This window comes from Felis catus, chromosome A1, assembly GCF_018350175.1.
Source record: "Felis catus isolate Fca126 chromosome A1, F.catus_Fca126_mat1.0, whole genome shotgun sequence".
Lineage (NCBI taxonomy): Eukaryota > Metazoa > Chordata > Mammalia > Carnivora > Felidae > Felis > Felis catus.
The window spans coordinates 170,785,763-170,810,846 of NC_058368.1; the positions used below are offsets into that span (position 1 = coordinate 170,785,763).

Genomic DNA, 25,084 nt, shown 5'->3' on the forward strand with positions numbered 1-25,084 from the left:
GTTTTTAGCATCCTTCTGAACCTGCTCCTCTAGTCTTAGCCCCCACCCCACCCTGGTAAGTGGCAATTTTATGCTTCCTGTTTCTCATGCTGAAAGAGTTGTGGTCAACTTTTACCCTTTTTGTTCTCTTACATCCCATAGCCAGTTCATCTGCAGATACTTTTTTCTCTTCCTTAAAAATATCCATCTGCTTCATACCTCTATCATCACTATCACCTGGGCCCAAACCTCCATAATCGCTCCTTGGAACAACTGCCCTAACTTGGTACCGAGTCTCCCTACTTTTATTCTTTTCATCATCCTCATCCCTACAAGATTCAGAATATCCTTTTAAATCTTAACTAAGATCATGTCTTTCCTTTCTCAAAACCTCCCAATTGTGTCTGACCTCTCTGGTACTAAAATGCAAAGTTGTTACCTTGGTCAAGGTGGCTCTTTATTTACATGGCTCCTGGTCATGAGGAGCCTCCATCATCATCTACTCCTTTCCTCCTCTCTCACTCTGCTTTGGCTAATCTGGCCTCCTTGTTGGCACTCTTAGCTGAGGGCCTTTGTGTTTGCTGTTTCTCTGTGCGGAACACTCCTCCCTCAAATCCAAGTTGCTATGTCCCATGCCACTTTATCAGAGAGACTTTTCCTGACCTTCCATCTCAAACAGCACCCTTCACCATCCTATGTCCTTAACCTTTTTTTTTTTTTTCCTTAGTATCTATCAACTCTGGACTGTTTGTTTGTCTGTTTTTGTCTTCAGTAGAAAATAAGCTTCTCAGGACATAAAATTCCTAGGAAGTTTATCCATTTTGTTCACTGCTATATCCTCATGGCCAAAATAACATCTGCATAGTGGGTGCTCAAAAATATTTGTGGAAAAGGGCATCTTGGTGGCTCAGTCAGTTAAGTGTCTGACTTCAGCTCAGGTCATGATCTCGCAGTTCGTGGGTTTGAACCCTGTGTCTGGCTCTGTGCTGACAGCTCAGAGCCTGGAGCCTGCTTCACATTCTGTATCTCCCTCTCTTGCTCTGCCCTCCCCCCACTTGCACTCTGCCTCTTTCTCTCTCAAAAATAAGTAAACATTAAATGTATATACATATATATATATATATATATATATATATATATATATATATAATACATGTATTTGTGGAATTAGTGGATGAAGTTAATTGGATACAGAAGTATATAGATTGATAGATTGAATGATGAGAAGATTATGTTCTCTTTGTGTTGTTTATACCTTCTCAGTGGATTAGAAGCAAGGCTGTGATAGGAGAGTGAAGGGAGGAGGGTGTATTGAATGTTAGAGGAGACTGAGTGTAAAGTGTTCTGTTGTAGAGTGAGGAGCTGAGGGTCCCCTGAGATTTGGGGTCATAAATTAAAAATGGAACAAGTCAAGATGGTTGTGCACCTTATTCCGGACACTTCAGTTCACTCACAGACATGGAGTGAAAGAAAAGTAAAGTTTGACCAACTTAAGTGTTTTTCTTGGCAAACCCCAATAAGAGCAAAGGATTTGGGGGAATATGCACATCCATGCTTATCCTAATGGACCATGAATCTAAGAACTAAAAAGACAGGAAGTGGAAAGCAGAGAGTATGCTATTTGAAATCAATATCTTTGAAGGGGTACAATTGATGATAATGATAAAGCCTGGAATATGACCATGGGAATGGGTTACTAGGAGGGAGTAGAGGAAGAGATTGTTGGAATTTGAGGAAATAGCAAAGAAACTAGAGGCAAGGATGTTGACGGGATCATTCACATGAAAGTTGAAGTTGTTAGGAATGATGACAGATCAGTGGTTGAGGTGAAGTTGCTGAAACCTGGTAAAATCTTCAGTATAGGATGAGTAACAAAGAGATAGGAAGATGACTAAAACAAAAAGAGGTTGCAGATTGTGTTGGCTGATGGCAGACATTTTAAAACAGCTGAGGTTTTAGGGGGACAAGGGAGGAGAAATTGTTTAGAGATAGCAATGGAGAACAAGAAGGACCCCTACCCTTCCAGGCCTGTGATATATTTCCTATTGGGACAAAAACAAGACACCACTTGAGAGGACTATGAGAAAAGTAAGGTATCATGAGATGTCCAGGTTTCTATTAGATCAAGAATATAGAGAGAATAATCAGACTTCGTTAAAATTCCACAGGGGTTGGAGATACGAGCCTCAGTATTTTTATCTGTGTCCCACATTTGATTTTTGCATGTTCATACAGCAATTCTTACCTTTTAAATCCTTGTAGGCTAAAACTGTCATTCTTGAACTTAACAAAGTGCCAGCTGTCAAGTCTTTTCATCAAGCATGTTAGTGCTGACATGTACTTGTTGATATGTCAGAGGATGCTAAATTAAGCAGAAGCTATGCAGAAGAGAATTGCTGTGAAAATTTAAAGACACTTGACTTCTTATTTATTTATCCACTAATTATGTGTATTTTGCCTTTTTCTACAAAGTATTTGAGGAGCACAGTTCTGTACTTCACATTCCATTCTTTGGTCACTGTGCAAACCACAGATGAGCCTAAGAAACCAGAGAAAGAATAGATAGACAAACAAGATTTATGGTCTCGATTCCTGCAAAGAACATGGGATGAGGCTGAGCATTTGATGTGGAAATGCCACTGTACTTGACTGAGTCCCAGAATTAGAGCAGTGGTCTCTACTCATATAGGTCACCCCACCTCACCAAGAGTACTTAAAATGCCAGAGTCCGGATCTAGGCCACATCTGAGATGGCCAAGCGGCTCAAGTTCACCAGAGATCTGGTGTTAAAAATCCTCTCCTTCCCAATTCCTTTACCACCTGACTCCATCTGTCACTCCCACAATGCAGAAACGGGTTTCCTTTTCTTTCTGTAAGCCCTCATTACTTCTTCTTCACGTATTTTTCAATCCTCTCTCCCTTCTTTTCTACAACTTTCTCAGCCCCAGCACAGGAGTGTTTTTGCTGTATATTTTAATGAAGGGTCCGTGTTTGATCAACTCTTTTCTAACAGTGGAAACTTTTTCTCTTAGATTACTCTATAATCATACATTTTGTCATTTCTTTTTCTCCCCCCATGGAGGCAGATAGCAAAATTGGGATTTCTTTCAATATTAAGGCATCTTGAGTTCCATGGAGTATTAAAAGTGTACACATCTGTGTAACCACTTTTATTAAATTATTTCATTAATATTTTTCATATGCATAATCTTCAAAAATATGTTTTATATTGAAAGTATTTCAAAAGCTATTAAAATTGAATGTTTCAAAAGTGACTTTATGGAGATGAAAGGAAATACTTCTTTGAATTTTTAGGGCAATTTAAATAGAGGAGCTAAAATAGGTTTTAAGAAAAACCCCATGTGCCCAAGCCATTCAAATTGGTAACTAGAACAATGACACAATGTAAGTGGAAGACAGAGCTCTTAAGGATTAGCAGTAAAATGCAGTAAATTAGAGAGGCAGGAATGTAATCCCATTGTTGTCAATCTGGTTTACCTTGTGACTGATAAAAACTCAAGAACCCATCGTGACTGGAGAAATTCCTATGGGCTTCTCCAGATTCCTTCTGTCTACCAGTCTTCCAGACCAGGGAAAGCTGGATTGCCCACTAGCTACTTCATGCAGTTAGGCCAACCAGACACACACCTGAAACTTCTAGCCCTTCCAGCCACTTCTGGATTTGAATGGGACATAATACCTTATGAGGAGGGGTATAGCATCACGACTGCCAAAGAGACTGGATATGCAACCTGAAAATATGGAAAAGTTAACACCAAAAGGTGAGATTTCACCGGTGGGAAACAGGATAAGGAGATCCCTGGGCAGATGCCTGGGGTCCCTCCTATGAACTTCTTCAATCATGATAGGTAAAGCTTCTCTGGATAAGTACTGTATGCCAACTGGCTGCAACTGCCCGTATGACCTGCTATTTCTTTATAGCTCATTGTGACACAGTAGTCAGTGTGCTGACTGCATCGTGTCCCTGTTATCTCACCGTACTTCCATTTTCTCCCACTCTAACTGCATCTTCCGAATAAAACACCAGCGTGTTGATCCTTGCCTCATATTTGTTTGCTGGGGAACCTGGGCTAAAATACATCCCCTACCTTAGAATTTTAGTAATATACATTATATATTTTATAATTGTGAATTGTTAGTAACCAAACACTATCATTCTTCAAGGTATTTTGTAAATACTGAAGGTAATTTTATGGGTTTCAGTATTGTAATGCTGCTTTGTTAAAGCCATCTGTTGATGCTTCTGAAGATGCTAATTATAGTAGCACTTGGAAGCTAATTTCAAGTAGCAATAATGACTGTTCAGATAGCTACCCATTGACTTTTATGGTGTGCTTGACTGTTATTTTCTAGAAAAACATCACTTATTGTGAGTGGCAGGGTCAGGGCTCAGTCCCCCTCCTGACCTTTCCAGGAGTTTGGAGGGGGAAGTCAGAAGCAGGAAGGAAATACTAACTTCTGGAACAAGAGACATATTGGAAAGATGTGAGAGATGTGGCGGTCAAGATACACACCTGTGTGACCTTCAAGATGTGACACCTGTACCAAACTCTGAGACTTCGTTTCAAAAAGAAAGCAAATGGCCCTCAGCATATCTATCTGGGAAAGACTCTGCCCTGTTTTGTCTTTTTCTGGTTTCTCAGTCATGTATCTGCTCGTTTCTCTTTAGTCAACTTCTCCCTTTCAGCTCTACCTCCCATTGGTTTCTTCGGTTGGCATCACTTTGACTTGTAGTCAAGGTTTTGTCACTCAGTTTACTCTCTTTGGGTTGGTTTTTGATGCTCCATTTTTTCTCTAAGTTCCCTCTTCTACGATTCTTATCTGCTACTCCCTTCTCAGCGTCCACTGAAGACATGACCTGCACCTGATTTGACCTAGGCTCCAGCATTCAAGGGAGGAGAAAGGAGACTGTGTTTGCATTTTTTCTTTCACTTAAATTATTACTAAATTTTTGTTCTTCTCTGTCGCCTTTCTATTTTAAAATGCATGATGTTAAATTTTCTGGAATAGTACTTCTCAGGCTTTTGGGCATTAGGAACCCTTTATACTCTTCAAATTATTGAGATTCCAAATGCCATAAACATTTGCTATATTAGAGATTAGAACAGAATTTTTAAAGTATTAATTAATTAAAAACATAACAATAATAAACCCATTACATTTTAACATAAATAGTATTTTTTATGAAAATAACTATATTTTCCAAAATTAAAAAATACATTTGAGAAGAGTAGCATTATTTTGAAAATCTCTTTCCTATCTGGCTTAAGAGAAGAACATTTGATTCTCGTCTGCTTCTGCATTCCATTTGTGGTTCTGTTTCAAGTACAGATAAAAAATCTAGCCTTACTCAGATATGCAACTAGAAAAGAGACAGCCTCACATATGCCCTGAAAGAATCTCAGGGATCTTGAAGGGTCCTCTCATCACATTTGAGAACCATTGATCGGGAGTACACTGGGAAAATAATTATCATTTAAAAATTATTTTTAAAAAGAAATTAGTTCTGAATTCAAAGCAAGTAACTATATCAGAAGATTGCCAGTCCAAGCAATCTGGTGTGTTCTCAGCATTTCTACAGTTCAGATGAATTAATTGTCAAATAGCTAAAATGTAATAAAAATGTTTAAAAACTCATCCCAGGGGCGCCTGGGTGGCGCAGTCGGTTAAGCGTCCGACTTCAGCCAGGTCACGATCTCGCGGTGCGTGAGTTCGAGCCCCGCGTCAGGCTCTGGGCTGATGGCTCAGAGCCTGGAGCCTGTTTCCGATTCTGTGTCTCCCTCTCTTTCTGCCCCTCCCCCGTTCATGCTCTGTCTCTCTCTGTCCCAAAAATAAATAAACGTTGAAAAAAAAATTTTTTTAAAAACTCATCCCAATATGTAATATATGGGACACAGCATGGTAAAAAAAGAAATTTGCTTAAAATGCATAATTTTATTAGAAAAGCATTTGTTTAATATCAATATATCATGTTAAAAAATTAAAGGATCCCACTGACTTACTTTATATTGATTAGAAATCTATGAAAACAAGAAGGAAACCTTATATTGCATAAACTCTAAATGTATAGTGAGAATAAATTTGAATACTATCGGTCTTTTTTCCCTGTTTTTAAAAAACTTTTATTATTTAAGTACAGTTTACACACAGTGTTACATTAGTCTTGAATAGTAACAGTCTTAAATAAGAAACACTCAAGTTTTTAAAAATTTTTAAAGCATTATGCGATAATGAACATTATATTTATTTTGTAATAATGAGGAAACCTTTATTAACCTGAAGAGAAGATTGTGATAAAAATAATCTGTATCCACTGCATGCCTCTTATATGAGGCACCTAAAATAGGCCAACTCATAGAAGTAGATAATAGAATCGTTACCAGTGGGTGCGTGGAGAGGAGGAGTTGTTCAAGGGGGTACAAAGTTACAGTTATCCAAGATGAGTAAGTTCCAGAGACTGTTGCACAACATAATGCCTACAGTTAACTATACAGTCTTGTGCATTTAAATATTTGTTAAGAGGGTAGATCTCATATTAAGTGTTCTTACCACACACACACACACACACACACACACACACACCCCACAACACAAAAGGACACAGGAAACTTTTAGAGGTTATGTTCATTAGTACAAGCATAGAAATATGTCCAAACTCACCAAATTGTATACGTTAATTATACGGGGGTTTTTTGGATACCAACTATACCTCAGAGCTGGAAAAAAATAATAAAAAAATAATGAAAATATTCTCTATCCAAATTTTCTTCATAAGCCATCTGCAGAAACTGAAATAGAGCGCACGGCAAGAACTTTTTGGAAGAGATCTGTCATGTCATCTGGCTGTTCTAGAAATGCCTCTCTTTTTTAAAGATCTTTCATTTAATACAAGTAGGGTATTAAAAATGGTCCCTGGTAGGTGGCTCAGTTGGTTAAGCGTCCGACTCCAGCTCAGGTCATGATCTCATAGTTCGTCGGTTCGGGCCCCACATTGGACTCTGTGCTGACAGCCCAGAGCCTGGAGCCTGCTTCAGATTCTGTGTCTCCCTCTCTCTCTTCCCCTCCTCCACTCACACTCTGTCTCACTCTGTCTCTCAAAAATAAATAAATGTAAAAAAAATTTTTTTTAATGGTCACTGGTAGTAGCAGACTCTATTCCTTTGGCTCTCGCAATTTCAGAGAAAAAGGGAATACATCTTTCTTGAAATTTGAGCAAAATTTCTGGTGAGGGCCCCGACTGGGATGACTTGGATCTGGTAGGTATTTGTGACTCAACCACGGTGACCAGGGAGGAGTACTTTGATTGGTTTAGCTGGGTTACGTGCCCACCTGTGTGAGAGAAAGGCAGGTGAAGTGATTGACCACCCAGTGGGGTTGGGACAAGGGTTCGTAAGAGAAATGAAGAGGAGGAGGAGACATAGGTTGAGATGAACTTTTTGCCTTAGTGGTGAGAGTAGTGGTGTTTTAAATAGGGCCAAGCAAGAGGTCTGACAAGTTGTGATCCACATTTGTAACTAGTTCTACTTTATGTCTGAAGCAGAGAAGAAAGACCTGCAACTGAAAAAAAAAAAAAAAAAGGTGGAGTAGGAGGAAGGAAGAGACACAAAAAAGCTCAGGAATGAGCCTCTACCAATTTCCTGATTCACCCAGGTGGTTTTTGCTGTTTCTGATTCTCTGCCACAGTTAAGACATTTCTAAGGTGGGAGTTTCTTTCAGTTTCTCTCTTTCATTTTGCCTTCTAGGTGGACAAAAAAATCGTAAGAACTGAGATAGGAGTTCTTCTTCGCCTCTCACATCCAAACATTGTAAGTCATTTTTAATCTTCTATTTCAAAAATTTTCAAAGTTATAGAATGGGGTTTTTCTTCTTTGCTGGCCATGCTATTAATGAGATAGGGATTCTTCCACCACCATTAGGCAGCCGTGGCCTGCCCCTTGTCCTCATCTGATCACATTTTTTAATTCAGCAGCTGAATAAATCTTAAAAATAATACCCCTCGAAAGAGTCTCAAAATGGACAGATCAGCAATACATGCCATCTTTGTTTTCATGCATGAAAGGGTAACTAAAAATTGAAGTTTTGTTTCACTCTAAGAAAACACTGGCTTCCTCCTTTTGTGTGCCTATCTTATTAATATGCCATTGCTGAAAAAGCCTGTGAAGAAAATGCATTGCTTTCCAAAGTCATTTCAGTCTCCTTTGAGAGAGGATCTACTTCAGAAACAATGTGAAGATTCAAATAAATGATGTATTTCAATGGGGAAAATAACATGTCCTCAGAAGCTCTGCTCTAGGCTATGTCCAGACAAAGGTGCTGAGGGAAAGGTCTGGCAAAAAGCTTTCTTGAGCCAATGAAGTGAAAAGAACAAAATTATTTTCCAGGCCATAACTTGAACTGAGCCAACTACTTAAAGACAATATTTTACTCATTTCTTGAAAAGGTTATGGTGTCTAGGAGGATGACCTACAATGCTTAGTTAGGCTCCAAGCAAAGTGCTTAAAACTTAACGTATGGGTTAGCAATGCAGTCAGCTATAAGTAACAAAAACTTGAATATGGTAGTGTAAACATATGTTTTCTTATGTTATAATCAGAAGGCAGGCAGTTGCTGGCATTGGTTCAGCTCCTCAGTGATGCTATTCAGGACCCAGACATCTTCCACCCTCACGCTGTTCCTTCATTGTCCTAAATGGCTGCTCCACAGTTTTCACAGGTCTTCAGGCCTATACTCAAGACAAAAAGAACTGGAGATGCCTGGGTGGCTAGTCGGTTAAGCATCCAACTCTTGATTTCAGCTCAGGTCATGATCTCACAGTTTGTGAGATAGAGCCCTGGGTAGGGCTCTGCACTGACAGCATGGAGCCTGCTTGGGATACTCTGTCTGCTTCTCTCTCTGCCCCTCCCCTGCTCTCTTTCTATCTCTCTCTCAAACAAATAATCTCTAAAAGAAAGAAAGAAAGAAAGAAAGAATGGAAAAGGCTTCGCCAGCAGAGTATGATGAGAAGAGTAGAGGCTTTTTCAAAATTTCCAGCTGCATCAGAATTCTCTTCAGATTTTATTGGCCAAAGCTGGCCACAAGATCATCCCTTTCCAGTTCCACAAGATGATGGAACTGGAAAATTGGGGCAGGACTATCCTAGGTGGCTTAGACCAATCATGATCCATAATTTGAAGCTAGGCATCTTGCTTCTCTATACAAAATCTGCTTGCAATAAAGTAGGGGGAGAAGAGCTTTGGGTAAGCAATTAACAAAATTTGCCACATACAGTCACAACTTTTACATTATCCATCTTTTTCTTTCAACAATAAGTCAATGTAGAATTTTCCTCAAATGTGGATGAGTCCTGGTCACTAGATTCTCTGATATATGGAGGAAAATATCCAAAATTGGGTGAGTTATCTGAGTGTGATGCGAGTCTTGTTATAGTCAGTCAAATCACTGCCATCACTACTTTTCTGAGGATCCCTTCATCCACCAGCAACATTTTAGCTGTTGAGAGGTATCCTTTCCATATGGACAGACTTTAACCTGGTCCTGTTCTGCCTCAGACCCCTAATTCCAAGTTCCCTTCCAGGAGAAAGAGGCATTTACATCACTAGCAACCATGATGCTTTCAAATGTTTCAAGAAGCTTTGTTTGTTTGCTTTCGTTTTTTAATTCCAGAGCATTTCAGAAATTTTGATGTTTTGGCAAAATTTAGGAAGTGCTTCTAGGGCAGTTGTCTTTGAATTGTCAAAAAGAAAAATATAAAAACTCAAAAGGACCTTTAAAGAAATGAGGCAGTAACTGGTCAAAACAACCAGAGAGTGAAAAATGGCTACTGTTACCAGAATGCGGAAACTTTATTGATGATGATCCAATATATTGCTATTACAGAGAGTGTTGTTTTAGTCACAGTGTTAGCTCTTTCCTACAAGGATGAAAATAAGGAATTTCTGATGTATTTTTAATATCTTTCCCCAGATAAAACTTAAAGAGATATTTGAAACCCCTACAGAAATCAGTCTGGTCCTAGAACTCGTCACAGGAGGAGAACTGTTTGACAGGTAAGATGGTCCTAGAAATCTAACTCAAGAAACGTTTTGTTTCCAGGCACCAAAAAAGTATCAAAGGGAAATTTCTTCTGATGATTTTCATAATGACACATCGTACAACTTGATAAATTCTACCGAAATATATCTTCAGAGGAGTATACAATGGAAGGAGAGTGTTATTTAATATAATGTGGGTGTGTGAAAATTTGGGATGCTTAGTAAGTGAAAAATGAAACACCGTAATATCCATTTACTCTTGCAAACATTTACTTTCCCATTAAAAACAGAATTTCTAAAGACATACTAGATTTAAACTAAATAGTAACATTCATGAGAATGTTTCATGAAAAAATATTTGATGAAAATTATAGAAAGTTAAACATGTAATAGTATTCTCTGTTATGATCCAAAAGCTTATAAAAATCAATACACTTCAAATGATTTTTTTTAAGGCCTTGTTTCTCTATTAGGCTGTGTAGAGTTCCAAGAGGCAGAGTATAACCTATGCTGTTATGTCCAGTTATAGCCAATTTCAGTTGTCTGGTCATCTGTTCATCACTCGAGGCAGAGGTTTGAGGATGCCAAGGAATATGCCTAAAAACCTGGTGGAGCATAATATAGGCAAACAATATGTACAAGAGACACAACCTTTAAGTTTCCGTGCCTTTCGCACCTTCCCCATTTTTCTGGGACAATTCCCTATTTACCTAGATGGGCTCTTAGGAGCCCTATGCTGTGCTCTTTTGGGTAGTCAAAAGAGAATGGAATTGGAAGAAGACAAAGTGACTAAATAGGCATATATGAGTAAGAGTTAGAAGCTGGGTACTAATACAAAGCTCCTGTTGGTTAAGAATGCATTAAGAGGGGTGCCTGGGTGGCGCAGTCGGTTAAACATCCGACTTCAGCCAGGTCACGATCTCGCGGTCTGTGAGTTCGAGCCCCGCGTCAGGCTCTGGGCTGATGACTCAGAGCCTGGAGCCTGTTTCCGGTTCTGTGTCTCCCTCTCTCTCTGCCCCTCCCCCGTTCATGCTCTGTCTCTCTCTGTCCCCCCAAAAAATAAATAAACGTTGAAAAAAAAAATTAAAAAAAAAAAGAATGCATTAAGAGAGAAGTGGGCTGCAAAGAGAAGACAGGAGAAAGATTGAGGGAACTACTGATAAAGCATGAGTGCCTGGCGCATAGTAAAATCCTCAGTGTTTGCTGAATGAATGAGCAACCACTATAATGAATAGACTGTAAGGAGAAAGAGATCTGAAGGGGATAGGGTTAGAAGGTGTCAGAAGAGGAGCACTCCTACCTTTCCTCCCCACCCAGACTCTACCTAGTTTAATTTGATGCCTGCATGAAGCTTCCAAAGATATTCATGTTCATTTTCAAAGGTTCTGTCTGTTTTTAATGTTACCTAGTGCAGATTTGGGTCTTCAGATAGGAAGGAGTAAAATGGTCCAGTTTGATTGGAGCTACATGTGTATCTTCAATAGATAAATAATTTTGTTTATATATACATTGAAATGTTCTTGGAACAAGTTATGTGGTTTATCAGACTTTAAAAATTGCATATTTTGGGGTACCTGATGGATCAGTCAGTTGAGCATCCAGCTTTGCCTCAGGTCATGATCTCGCGATTCGTCGTGAGTTCGAGCTCCTATGTCAGGGCTCTCTGCTGTCAGCACAGAGTCTGCTTGGAATCCTCTGTCCCCCTCTCTCTGCCCCTCCCTGACACATGCTCTCGCTTGCTCTCTCTCTCTCTCTCTCTCTCTCTCTCTCTCTCTCTCTCTCTCCAAAGTAAATGAATATTAAAAAGAAAATTTTAACATTTTAACTAAAGACATATACTTCTTGTGGCATTTGGATGCATGTCTAGATCTTGACTTAAAAGACAAATAGCTAACTAAGAGTGATTTACTTAACCTCTCTGAAACTCAGAACAAATTTGAAGTGATTCTGTGTTGCTAAGGAAGCTGAGACACTGATCCACTGTAAGAATAAAGACCATCATGTTTCCTTATGTTTAGTGAAGACTCTTCTAGACTGATTAACTTGAATGTTACCAGAATTTGCCAGAAATGGCTTCTTTTTTAACACCTCTATAGCTAACTCTTTCATGGACGTATTTCTTCTTTAGGCACATTAATAGAGTCAATTTATAGTTCAATTCTGCTGCCTTTGGAGTAAGAAGTTCTCTCTAAGGAGAACTAACATATCATCTGCTAATTATAGTCTATCAGAGAGAAATGCCATGTTCTTTAACTGTAAATAACTACAGGACAGGAATGGCACACTAAAGCCATCATCTACCAATAGCACTTACTATTTACCTTCTTACCTCTATTTGTTCAAACTATTTTGGAATTAAGTCTTCCTGTCCCTCTCCAACCTTTCATGAAAAGATTTTGTTCTCTCATCTTGTAGTAGTCTAGTTGATTTGATGAGACAGAGTTAATTCAGCTCTAGATAAAAATGAAAAACTAAATACTGTTGAGAAATTTCATTTACAGAGGTAAATGGATGAAATATTCAGATTTAGCAGAAGACATCTAAAGAATGGCAGACAGCCAGTAAAGCACTCAATCACTTAAAAACTCTTAGTGGTCTTAGATCCCAGACTTTTTCCCCCCTTGAATGTTGTTGTCCACATATCTATTGCCATATCTGAGATGAACTTGGTTTCTCCATTAGATTACTTAATTCTACAGTTATCTTTAAAATTGTATCAAGTTGAAAATATACCCCGTGTTATTATCCATGTATTTCTTTCTTTCTTGAGAGTTATAAATCATAATAGTGTTTTGTTTTGTTTTTTCCTGTACTTCAGTCAGAACCAAATTCATTTAATTGCAATGATCAAAATTCATTCCTGGTCTAATGATGACGTTAATAGTTTCTAATGAATTAACTAATGGAACAATTGATGAAGAGATGATTGTGTTAGCCCATTAGAGCCAAAATGCTTGTATTTTAGTAGCAAAAAAATCTATTCCATGGTGCTTCTAAAAAACTAAACATATAAAAATTCAAGTGGAATCTGCTGTTGCATGTAGAATATAAATAGTAAAGTGCACAGGACAATTGATTAAAAATTTTGGAATCAAGTCAGTGATTTTTTTTGTGTACAAGAAAATCCCCCCAGAAAGTCCTTTACAAAATTGAGACATGATGGGAAAAAGAAAGCTCCAGAGGTTTTCTGCTTCATCTTTCTCAATCTAGTCATCTTCTTAGAAATTCACTGCATTTTTTGGGGCGCCTGGGTGGCTCAGTCGGTTAAGCGGCCGACTTCGGCTCAGGCCATGATCTCGCGGTCCGTGAGTTCGAGCCCCGCGTCAGACTCTGTGCTGACAGCTCAGAGCCTGGAGACTGTTTCAGATTCTGTGTCTCCCTCTCTCTGACCCTCCCCCATTCATGCTCTGTCTCTCTCTGTCTCAAAAATAAATAAAAAGTTAAAAAAAAAATTAAAAAAAAAGAAAGAAATTCACTGCATTTTTTAAATTGACAAAGTGTGAGATTGGTTGCTTTAAGAGTAAATTTTCCTTTTTTTTTTTTTTCAGAGAATGATTGTATTTTAAAGCAGCCAAGTTAGAAGTATACTTACAGTCTTCTAATTATATTTTTGAAGAAGTATTTTTTTCCTGATTTTTGTCTAACTCCAGTACCAGAATATGTTATGGATTTTTAAATTGTCTCGCTTTTTCTGTTTTCTCCTTGGGTTTTTGCTTGCCTGATTATGCTTGCTTAGATGCCAAACATTACATATAAAACATTTTGGAATATGAGGCTTTAAATGCTGTAACCTTCCAAAAAAGCAGATTTTCTTTTGCGGGCAGTTAAGGTAAGGAGCAGATCACTTTCATTCAATCAGGTATTTGGTTGATTCAAAGTGGAGCTTCCTGAAGGGAGATCTAGTTCTTATCAACTCCTACTCATAGGGTTTTGATCTTTAAGGGTTCCAATTTAAGCCAGGAGTTGTTCCAAACCCTTTTTCTTGACACACCCTAAATGCCAGCTTCTGTTCCTTCCATCTTGTGAGATGGCCAGAAGCTTTGTTCATCTTTTCAGCCTGTTAGCTACTGATATCGAAGCAGTAAATGCCTTTAAAGGAAAAGCGGAGGCATCAGATGTTAAGTTTGCTTTGCTGGGTTTTTTCTTCCCTCCTGGACCTTGGCTCCTAAATCCTTCACTTTCTTGGTAACTCTGATGTCTTCAAATATATTTAAAAAAAAATTTATTTAGCTTGTTTTCATTGTTCTTGCCTGGAGGCTTGTCTACCCCACTGTTGCTGAGAACAAAAAATCAATATATTTGGTTTTAAAATTCCTTTCCCAGACGCTCATGTGTTCTCCTCTTTTATATCAAGGTAAGGAGGATGAAAAAGCATTGTCCCCACTTTACAGATGTGGCAACTGAGGATGAGTAAAGGTAAATGATTTTCCCAAATTAGGCATCCAGACTATGTTCTGGTCCAGCTCTGCCTTCTCATATGGCCCCACTGTCTTTCTTATTAAATCCAGTTAGTTCCTTTCGAATCATTTCCCAGAGAGCAAACTCATGTTTATTCTATTTATGGAGAATCCATGATGTATTGGTTGGTTCTATGCAAAGCTATATATGTATTTAACCCACTCAATCGCTCTTCACGTGTTTTGAGGTATTATTCTAATTTTTTCAAGAGAATAAACTGAAGAAACTAAGCCATAAAGCCAAGCTTGAAACTCCTATCTATTTGACTGCAAACTTTTTTTTAAGTTCTCCAAACTGAAAATATTCTTTTTAAAAACTGCAAATGGTCAGTAAGCAAGAGAAGTAGTAGTTATGTTTGGGAACTATGCATTGACCCTTTTAATCACCTGACAGAGTCCTAGTATATCAGCCCCAACAGTCATCTCCAGTTGAATATTTCAGGGGTCTTAGTGTTGGCAGAAATGGAATTTTAAGGACATGGTCATTAGAAAAATTTCTAGAAATAGAACTTAGGGTTTTCCTTGCCCAGTCTCCACAGAGTTGTACCATGGTTGGTATTGTGGTTAAACCAAACTCAGATTATGTCTGAATTTATAAAGACTGTCGTGTCAAAAATTGATCATTGTTATTAAAGTGAAAAATCCATAAGATCTGTCTGAAAAGGATAATTAGTTACTATATCGAGTGCCTGTTGGTGTCCTGGAAGTGGTTGGGCATTTTACTAAGCGTGATCTCATTTAATCCTCACGGCAACACATGTACAAGGTAGGCCTTGATGTATACATTTTATTGACCAGATAACTGAGGATTAGAGAGGTCCTTATTAACTACGGTTAGGTCACTCAGCTTATATTGGGTCTACAACAATAATTTAATGAGATTGGAATCAAGTATGTCAGATTCCAAAGCTTATGACTATTCTAGCGTGTCATGCTACTGCTATGTAAGCAAATGTAAACACTCTTAGTACTTAAAAATAGAACTTCAAAATAGTAATGTAATATTTTGTCTTACTTCAGTGGGGGCTTAACTTAAATATTAATATGTATATATTCAACCATGGATATTTAAAAAAAATTTCAATTAAAAATTTTTTTAATGTTTTATTTTTATTTTTGAGAGAGAGAGGGAGAGAGAGAGAGAGTAATCAGAGGAGGGGCAGAGAGAGAGGGAGACACAGAATCCCAAGCAGACTTCAGGCTCTGAGCTGTCAGCACAGAGTCCTGTGGGGGCGTCGAACTTGCGAACCAGGAGATCATGACCTGAGCCGAAGCCGGAGGCTTAACTGACTGAGCCACCCAGGTGCCTCCAACCATGGATATTTTAAATACATCTTCTCTTTAAGCAGTTTTATCTGGCTATATGTGAAGAAAACATATACTTCGATTTGGACCAGATTTATAGTCTTTCTAGCAGCTGGGCTATAAAGGGAAGGATAAAGGTGAGGTAGTAGTAGGAGACACAGGATAAATGGAGGTTTATTTATTATTTTAAGCTGGCACACTGGGAACACATTTATTTGCTGATAGGAAGGAACCCACAAGCTGGAGAGGTAGGAAACATCTATGTGAGAGGGACTTATATATGGAACAACATGCTGATAGGAAGGAACATTTATTTGCTGATAGGAAGGAACCCACAAGCTGGAGAGGTAGGAAACATCTATGTGAGAGGGACTTATATATGGAACAACATGCCGTGGGAATACGGGGAATAAGATCTGGAGGCAGATAAAAGGATTTGTTTAAAGTAGAAAAAGTTTCTTCTGAAGCAGAGTCAAGAGGCAGAAGACTCAAAGAACCTGGAGTAGTCACAACAATGTTGCAAAAGAAGAACACAGTTAGAGGATTTACTGTTGGGGCTGGAATATAATTCTGCTCTACTTACAAACTAGTAAATTAGCCTGTTATACCTTCATGGGTGTTGGAAAAAGATATGAGACTCCTGGGTCGGAGACAAAGGACTTTGCTACTCACAGCACATCATGGGCATCAGCAAGTTTTTGTCATTTCCCTTCACCCTGCAAATTCCACAGGGGCAGCACTGCAGGCATGGGTGGATGCTGTGTTCCAGGAGAGAAAATAACTTAACTGTACATGAACTGGCAAATGAGCAAACAAAATGTGCAATACTGTTCATCAATGAATAAGAATGTTCCTTCAATACATGCTACAACATACATGGGCCTCAAAAACATTATGCTAAGTAAAACAAACAAACACACAGGAAAGACTGCATATTGTATGTCTCCATTTATATGGAATTTCCAGAAGGGTCACATCCATAGAGACCAAAAGCAAAGCTGTGGTTGCCTAGGGCTGGGAATAGGAATGTGTTGGGGGAAGGGAGGGTAGTTTAAGTAGTTCAGACTTGATAAGCTCTATTTTAACAGTATTGTAGAAAAGAAATTTATCTCCTAACAATGGCTGGGAGATAGTGGACTAGGGAACTTGAAGGAAATGAAGTTTGTTAGCGGGAACGTGAGAACAGACTAAGGCAAAAATAAGGATTTTTTATTTTTATTTTTAAAATTTATTTATTTTTTAAATATGAAATTTACTGTCAAATTGGTTTCCATACAACACCCAGTGCTCATCCCAAAAGGGCCCCTCTTCAATACCCACCACCCACCCTCCCCTCCCTCTCACCCCCCATCAACCCTCAGTTTGTTCTCAGTTTTTAAGAGTCTCTTATGGTTTGGCTCTCTCCCTCTCTAACCTCTTTTTTTTTTTCTTCCCCTCCCCCATGGACTTCTGTTAAGTTTCTCAGAATCCAAATAGAAGTGAAAACATATGGTATCTGTATTTCTCTGTATGACTTATTTCACTTAGTATAACACTCTCCAGTTCCATCCACATGGCTACAAAAGGCCATATTTCATTCTTACTCATTGCCAAGCAGTATTCCATTGTGTATATAAACCACAATTTCTTTATCCATTCATCAGTTGATGGACATTTAGGCTCTTTCCATAATTTGGCTATTGTTGAGAGTGCTGCTATAAACATTGGGGTACAAGTGCCCCTATGCATCAGTACTCCTGTATCCCTTGGGTAAATTCCTGCAGTGCTATTGCTGGGTCATAGGGTAGATCTATTTTTAATTTTTTGAGGAACCTCCACACTGTTTTCCAGAGTGGCTGCACCAGTTTGCATTCCCACCAACAGTGCAAGAGGGTTCCTGTTTCTCCACATCCTCGCCAGCATCTACAGTTTCCTGATTTGTTCATTTTAGCCACTCTGACTGGTGTGAGGTGATATCTGACTGATTTCCCTGATGAGGAGCGACGTTGAGCATCTTTTCATGTGCCTGTTGGCCATCTGGATGTCTTCTTTAGAGGAGTGTCTTTTCATGTTTTCTGCCCATTTCTTCACTGGGTTATTTGTTTTTTGGGTGTGGAGTTTGGTGAGCTCTTTATAGATTTTGGATACTAGCCCTTTGTCTGATATGTCATTTGCAAATATCTTTTCCCATTCCTTTGGTTGCCTTTTAGTTTTGTTGGTTGTTTCCTTTGCAGTGCAGAAGCTTTTTATTTTCATGAGGTCCCAATAGTTCATTTTTGCTTTTAATTCCCTTGTCTTTGGGGATGTGTCAAGGAAGAAATTGCTATGGCTGAGGTCAAAGAGGCTTTTTTCCTGCTTTCTCCTCTAGGGTTTTGTTGGTTTCCTGTCTTACATTTGGGTCCTTTATCGATTTTGAGTTTGTTTTTGTTAATGGTGTAAGAAAGTAGTCTAGATTCATCCTTTTGCATGTTGCTGTCCAGTTCTCCCAGCACCATTTGTTAAAGAGACTGTCTTTTTTCCATTGGATATTCTTTCCTGCTTTGTCAAAGATTAGTTGGCCATACGTTTGTGGGTCTAGTTCTGGGGTTTCTATTCTATTCCATTGGTCTATGTGTCTGTTTTTGTGCCAATACCATGCTGTCTTGATGATGACAGCTTTGTAGTAGAGGCTAAAGTCTGGGATTGTGATGCCTCCTGCTTTGGTCTTCTTCTTCAAAATTACTTTGGCTATTCGGGGCCTTTTGTGGTTCCATATGAATTTTAGGATTGCTTGTTCTAGCTTTGAGAAGAATGCTGGTGCAATTTTGATTGGGATTGCATTGAATTGAATGTGTAGATAGCTTTGGGTAGTATTGACATTTTGACAATATTTATTCTTCCAATCCATGAGCACTGAATGTTTTTCCATTTCTTTATATCTTCTTCAAGTTCCTTCATCAGCTTTCTATAGTTTTCAGCATACAGATCTTTTACATCTTTGGTTAGGTTTATTCCTAGATATTTTATGCTTCTTGGTACAATTGTGAATGGGATCAGTTTCTTTATTTGTCTTTCTGTTGCTTCATTGTTAGTGTATAAGAATGCAACTGATTTCTGTACATTGATTTTGTATCCTGCAACTTTGCTGAATTCATGTATCAGTTCTAGCAGACTTTTGGTGGAGTCTGTTGGGTTTTCCATGTATAATATCATGTCACCTGCAAAAAGTGAACACTTAACTTCATCTTTGCCAATTTTGATGCCTTTGATTTCCTTTTGTTGTCTAATTGCTGATGCTAGAACTTCCAACACTATGTTAAACGACAGCGGTGAGAGTGGACATCCCTGTCGTGTTCCTGATCTCAGGGAGAAAGCTCTTAGTTTTTCCCCATTGAGGATGATATTAGCTGTGGGCTTTTCATAAATGGCTTTTATGATCTTTAAATATGTTCCTGCTATCCCGACTTTCTCGAGGGTTTTTATTAAGAAAGGATGCTGAATTTTGTCACATGCTTTTTCTGCATTGATTGACAGGATTATATGGTTCTTATCTTTCCTTTTATTAATGTGATGTATCACATTGATTGATTTGCGAATGTTGAACCAGCCCTGCAGCCCAGGAATGAATCCCACTTGATCATGGTGTATAATTCTTTTTATATGCTGTTGAATTCGATTTGCTAGTATCTTATTGAGAATTTTTGCATCCACATTCATCAGGGATATTGGCCTGTAGTTCTCTTTTTTACTGGGTCTCTGTCTGGTTTAGGAATCAAAGTAATACTGGCTTCATAGAATGAGTCTGGAAGTTTTCCTTCCTTTCTATTTTTTGGAACAGCTTGAGAAGGATAGGTATTATCTCTGCCTTAAGTGTCTGGTAGAATTCCCCTGGGAAGCCATCTGGTCCTGGACTCTTAGTTGTTGGTAGATTTTTGATAACTGATTCAATTTCTTCGCTGGTTATGGGTCTGTTCAAGTTTTATATTTCTTCCTGTTTGAGTTTTGGAAGAGTGTGGGTGCTTAGGAAGTTGTCCATTTCCTCCAGGTTGTCCAGTTTGTTGGCATATACTTTTTCATAGTATTCCCTGATAATTCCTTGTATTTATGAGGGATTGGTTGTAATAATTCCATTTTCATTCATGATTTTATCTACTTGGGTCATCTCCCTTTTCTTTTTGAGAAGCCTGGCTAGAGGTTTATCAATTTTGTTTATTTTTTCAAAAAACCAACTCTTGGTTTTGTTGATCTGCTCTACAGTTTTTTTAGATTCTATATTGTTTATTTCTGCTCTGATCTTTGTTATTTCTCTTCTTCTGCTGGGTTTGGGGTGTCTTTGCTGTTCTGCTTCTATTTCCTTTAGGTGTGCTCTTAGATTCTGTATTTGGGATTTTTCTTGTTTCTTGAGATAGGCCTGGATTGCAGTGTATTTTCCTCTCAGGACTGCCTTCACTGCATCCCAAAGCGTCTGGATTGTTGTATTTTCATTTTCATTTGTTTCCATATATTTTTTAATTTCTTCTCTAATTGCCTGGTTGACCCATTCATTCTTTAGTGGGGTGTTCTTTAACCTCCAATCTTTTGGAGGTTTTCCAGACTTTTTCCTCTGATTTCAAGTTTCATAGCATTGTGGTCTGAAAGTATGCATGGTATGATCTCAATTCTTGTATACCTATGAAGGGCTGTTTTGTGACCCAGTATGTGATCTATCTTGGAGAATGTTCCATGTACACTCGAGAAGAAAGTATACTCTGTTGCTTTGGGTTGCAGAGTTCTGAGTATATCTGTCAAGTCCATCTGATCCAATGTATCATTCAGGGCCCTTGTTTCTTTATTGATTCTGTGTCTAGATGATATATCGAATGTTGTAAGTGGGGTATTAAAGTCCCCTGCAATTACCACATTCTTATCAATAAGGTTGCTTATGTTTGTGATTAATTTTTTTATATATTTGGGGCTCCCGTATTCGGTGCATAGACATTTATAATTGTTAGCTCTGCCTGATGGATAGACCCTGTAATTATTATATAATGCCCTTCTTCATCTCTTGTTACAGCCTTTCATTTAAAGTCTAGTTTGCCTGATATAAGTATGGCTACTCCAGCTTTCTTTTGAGATCCAGTAGCATGATAGATAGTTCTCCATCCCCTCACTTTCAATCTGAAGGTGTCCTCAGGTCTAAAATGAGTCTCTTGTACACAGCAAATAGATGGGTCTTGTTTTTTTATCCATTCTGATACCTTATGTCTTTTGGTTGGAGCATTTAGTCCATTTGCATTCAGTGTTATTATTGAAAGATATGGGTTTAGAGTCATTGTGATGTCTGTAGGTTTCATGCTTGTATGATGTCTCTGGTACTTTGTCTCACAGGATCCCCCTTAGGATCTCTTGTAGGGCCGGTTTAGTGGTGAGGAATTTCTTCAGTTTTTTTGTTTTTTTGGGAAGACCTTTATCTCTCCTATTCTAAATGACAGACTTGCTGGATAAAGGATTCTAGGCTGCATATTTTTTCTGTTTTTACATTGAAAATATCCTGCCATTCCTTTCTGGCCTGCCAAGTTTCAGTAGATAGATCCATCACTAGTCTTATCGGTGTCCCTTTATATGTTAGAGCATGTTTATCCCTAGCTGCTTTCAGATTTTTCTCTTTATCCTTGTATTTTGCCAGTTTCACTATGATATGTTGTGCAGAAGATCGATTCAAGTTACGTCTGAAGGGAGTTCTCTGTGCCTCTTAGATTTCAATTCCTTTTTCCTTCCCCAGATCAGGGAATTCTCAGCTATGATTTGTTCAAGTACACCTTCAGTACCTTTTTCTCTCTCTCTTCCTCCTCTGGAATCCCTATTATATGGATATTATTGCATTTCATCGCATCACTTAGTTCTCTAATTCTCCCCTCATACTCCTGGATTTTTTTATCTCTCTTTTTCTCAGCTTCCTCTTTTTGCATAAATTTATCTTCTACTTCACCTATTCTCTCCTCTGCCTCTTCAGTCCGAGCTTGGTAGCCTCCATTTTATCTTGCACCTCATTTATAGCATTTTTTAGCTCCTCCTGACTGTTTCTTAGTCCCTTGATCTCTGTAGCAATAGATTCTCTGCTGTCCTCTATACTTTTTTCAAGCCCAGAGATTAATTTTATGACTATTATTTTAAATTCACGTTCTGTTATATTGCTTAAATCGTTTTTGATCAGTTCGTTAGTTGTCGCTACTTCCTGGAGTTTCTTTTGAGGAGAATTCTTCTGTTTTGTCATTTTGGATAGTCCCTAGGGTGGCACCCTACTGCAGGGCACTTCTGCTGTGCTGTCTGGAGTAACTTTTGGTGGGTGGGGCCACATTCAGACCTGATGTCTGCCCCCAGCCCACCACTGGGGCCACAGTCAGACTGGTGTGTACCTTTTCTTCCCCTCTCCCAGGGGCAGGACTCACTGCAGAATGGTGTGGCCCCTGCTTGGGCTACTTTCACACTGCCAGGCTTGTGGTGCTGCTTCGATGGGATCTGGCATATTAGCCAGGGTGGATCCGCAAGGTGTACAGGGGCGGGAGGGGCAGGCTCAGCTAGCTTTGCCTTCCGTGGTCTGCTGTGGGAGGGGCCCTGTGGCACCGGGAGGGAGGCCGACCCGTCAGAGGGATGGATCCACAGAAGCACAGCGTTGGGTGTTTGCGTGGTGCAAGCAAGTTCTGTGATGGGAACTGGTTTCCTTTGGGATTTTGGCTGGGGGATGGGCGAGGGAGATGGCGCTGTCCAGTGCCTTTGTTCCCTGCCGAGTTGAGCTCTGTCATCGAGGGCTCAACAACTCTCGCTCCCGTTGTCCTCAAGCCCTCTCGCTCTCTGAGCAGAGCAGTTGACTTATAACATTCCAGATGTTAAGTCCTGCTGGCTGTCAGAACACACTCCATCCAGTCCCTCCGCTTTTGCAAGTCAGACTCAGGGGCTCTGCCTTGCTGGGTGGACTGCCCCTTCACCGCCCCAGCTCCCTCCTGCCAGTCCATGTAGCGTGCACCACCTCGCAGCCCTTCCTACCCTCTTCCGTGGGCCTCTTGTCTACACTTGGCTCTGGAGAGTCCATTCTGCTAGTCTTCTGGCGTTTTTCTGGATTATTTAGGCAGATGTGGGTGGAGTCTAAGTGATCAGCAGGACGAGGTGAGCCCAGCATCCTCCTACGCCGCCATCTTCTGATTCAAGAATAAGGATTTTTGAGGAACACCAAGGGTCTGCTGAGGCTGGAGCTTGTATGTTTTTGGAGAGGTGGTCTGTGGTATTTTACACTGTTGGCTAAATCTCTCCATATCTTTCATGTAGGTTTTGACAGCATCTCTTTTTCCCTTGGATTTTATTCTATCTTTTCAGTTTTCTCCTTTTTTTTTTTTAATTTAATTTATTTTCTAAATTCACATCCAAGTTAGCATATCATGCAACAATGATTTCAGGGGTAGATTCCTTAATGACCCTTACCCATTTAGCCCATCTCCCCTCCCACAACTCCTCCAGTAACCCTCTGTTTGTTCTCCATATTTAAGAGTCTCTTATGTTTTGTCCCCCTCCCTGTTTTTATATTATTTTTGCTTCCCTTCCCTTATGTCCTCCTGATCTCTTTCCTGAATTCTTCTTCCTCTTTCCATTCCTTCAATGTCCACCTTTCCTAAATCTCTTGCCTACATTCTCTGTAGGTAAATTGGACAATCTCCTGTGGTTTCAGCCACATTGCTGACTGCTGTCTCAGCAGAGATAAGAACCATATTTTCAACAATCTGCTAGACATTTTCACCTGCACATCCTATAGGTACCTCTAGATCAGTATGTCCTCAAGTGAACTCCACATTCTTCCTTCCACTCTCCATCTTGCTTCTCCCTCCTACCTCTGTGAACTAACTTAACATCTGAGCTGGTCAACGTTAATTTCTCCCTCTTCCTCTCACTCTGTCCAGCCCCCTCCCCATAACTCTTTCTCTGAGCAGCTTTCAGATCCATTCTCTCTCCCCTTTCCCACTTCTTGTGCCCTTTTGAGCCTTTACATTCTCTTTGCCAATGCAACAGACTCCAAACTGGTGTAATTTTCACTATCTTCCATCCATCCATGTTTAAAGCACTGATTTGATCAGGTCAGCCCAGAAGGATACTTCCTAAAAGTCAGTTCTTTTAAACATGACAAATAAAACAACTCATTCTGGCCTCACCCTACTGTTCTGGCTTCACCACTGACCTTTATTTTTTTCACCAGCACATTAACCAGAGCACAGTGCTTTCACCCTCAATGAGCTCCTGGTCCAGAATCGGGAAAGTAAAAATGTGATATGGACCCTAATATTATTTTTCAATACTGCCATCATCTCCCAAAAATGTGTTTAAGGCTTATGGAGACAACCACAATATCACAAGATAAAAAAATAAAATAAATGAGGACAAGGGACTAAAAAGGAAATAAAAGTAAGAATCAAGTATACAAAAGATATATCATAAGACACTTTGTATTTGCCAGAGGTTGGCCAGAGATTTGGCTCTAAGTCTTTATTACATGTTATAATTCAGACATAAACACAGCACTTTAGGCACAAAATAAGGGGGTCGTCTAAGGCAGAAATGGCTTCAGGGAGGAATAGAATCTTTGAGCTGAATTTTAAGTGAGAAATCAAAAATTAGCAGGTAAAGCGTAGAAGGAAGGTCAAAGGGATATACAAAAGCAGAGCACATTGGCAGGTAGAAATGACTACCTTAGACTCTATTTTAGAAGCTGTTCTAGACAGAAAGTAAGCAGTTGCTCAGTATTTGTCAAACGAATAACTTGAATAAATACTATGCTCTTGGACAATTTATATTACATCTTTGGGTAAAGCATTTCACTTACAGTACGAGGGAACTATACCAGGGCTCCCTTAGGCCCAAACCCAGGTCTACAGTTTGATTTGACCTCCCCTTTCTCCTGCACCATCCTGTCCCTGAGCAGCACCCACAATGATCCACAGCTCCCTCATTCTCTTCCTAGCTTTCAAATTTAAAAGTTGCCACTAGTATCTTTGAAACTATTTTTTAAGTCTATGAATTTAACACTCTTCAGGGGACTTCTTAGAAAAACCATCAATATTCACTAAGTTGTCATCAATGAAATGAGAAAAGGCAGTGAAAGAAGCTTATAAAGGAGTGATAGATTTACACAGGCTACAGCAGAATTCACTTTAATGTATGTAACAGCGTAATGATGTACTGGCAGCTCTTAAGACTTGGTTCCTGAAACTCCTGTCTGGGGCTTTTACCCTATGTTATTTGATCCTTCAGTACACATTGTCATCAGACCAGTATCTTTTCCGCAAAAACCTATGGTTATCTAATAGCACT

General features: G+C 39.2%; 1 protein-coding gene across 2 annotated transcripts in view; it reads left to right on the forward strand.

The window, feature by feature from the left end:
• Nucleotides 1-25,084, forward strand: part of CAMK4 (calcium/calmodulin dependent protein kinase IV) — a 311,152-nt gene that overhangs the window by 211,139 nt on the left and 74,929 nt on the right. For both annotated transcript variants that reach the window (XM_045034623.1, XM_003981193.6), the window contains 2 exons: nt 7,743-7,805; nt 9,964-10,046. In XM_045034623.1, the coding sequence (XP_044890558.1) occupies nt 7,743-7,805; nt 9,964-10,046 (146 nt within the window). The remainder of the gene's footprint in view (nt 1-7,742; nt 7,806-9,963; nt 10,047-25,084) is intronic.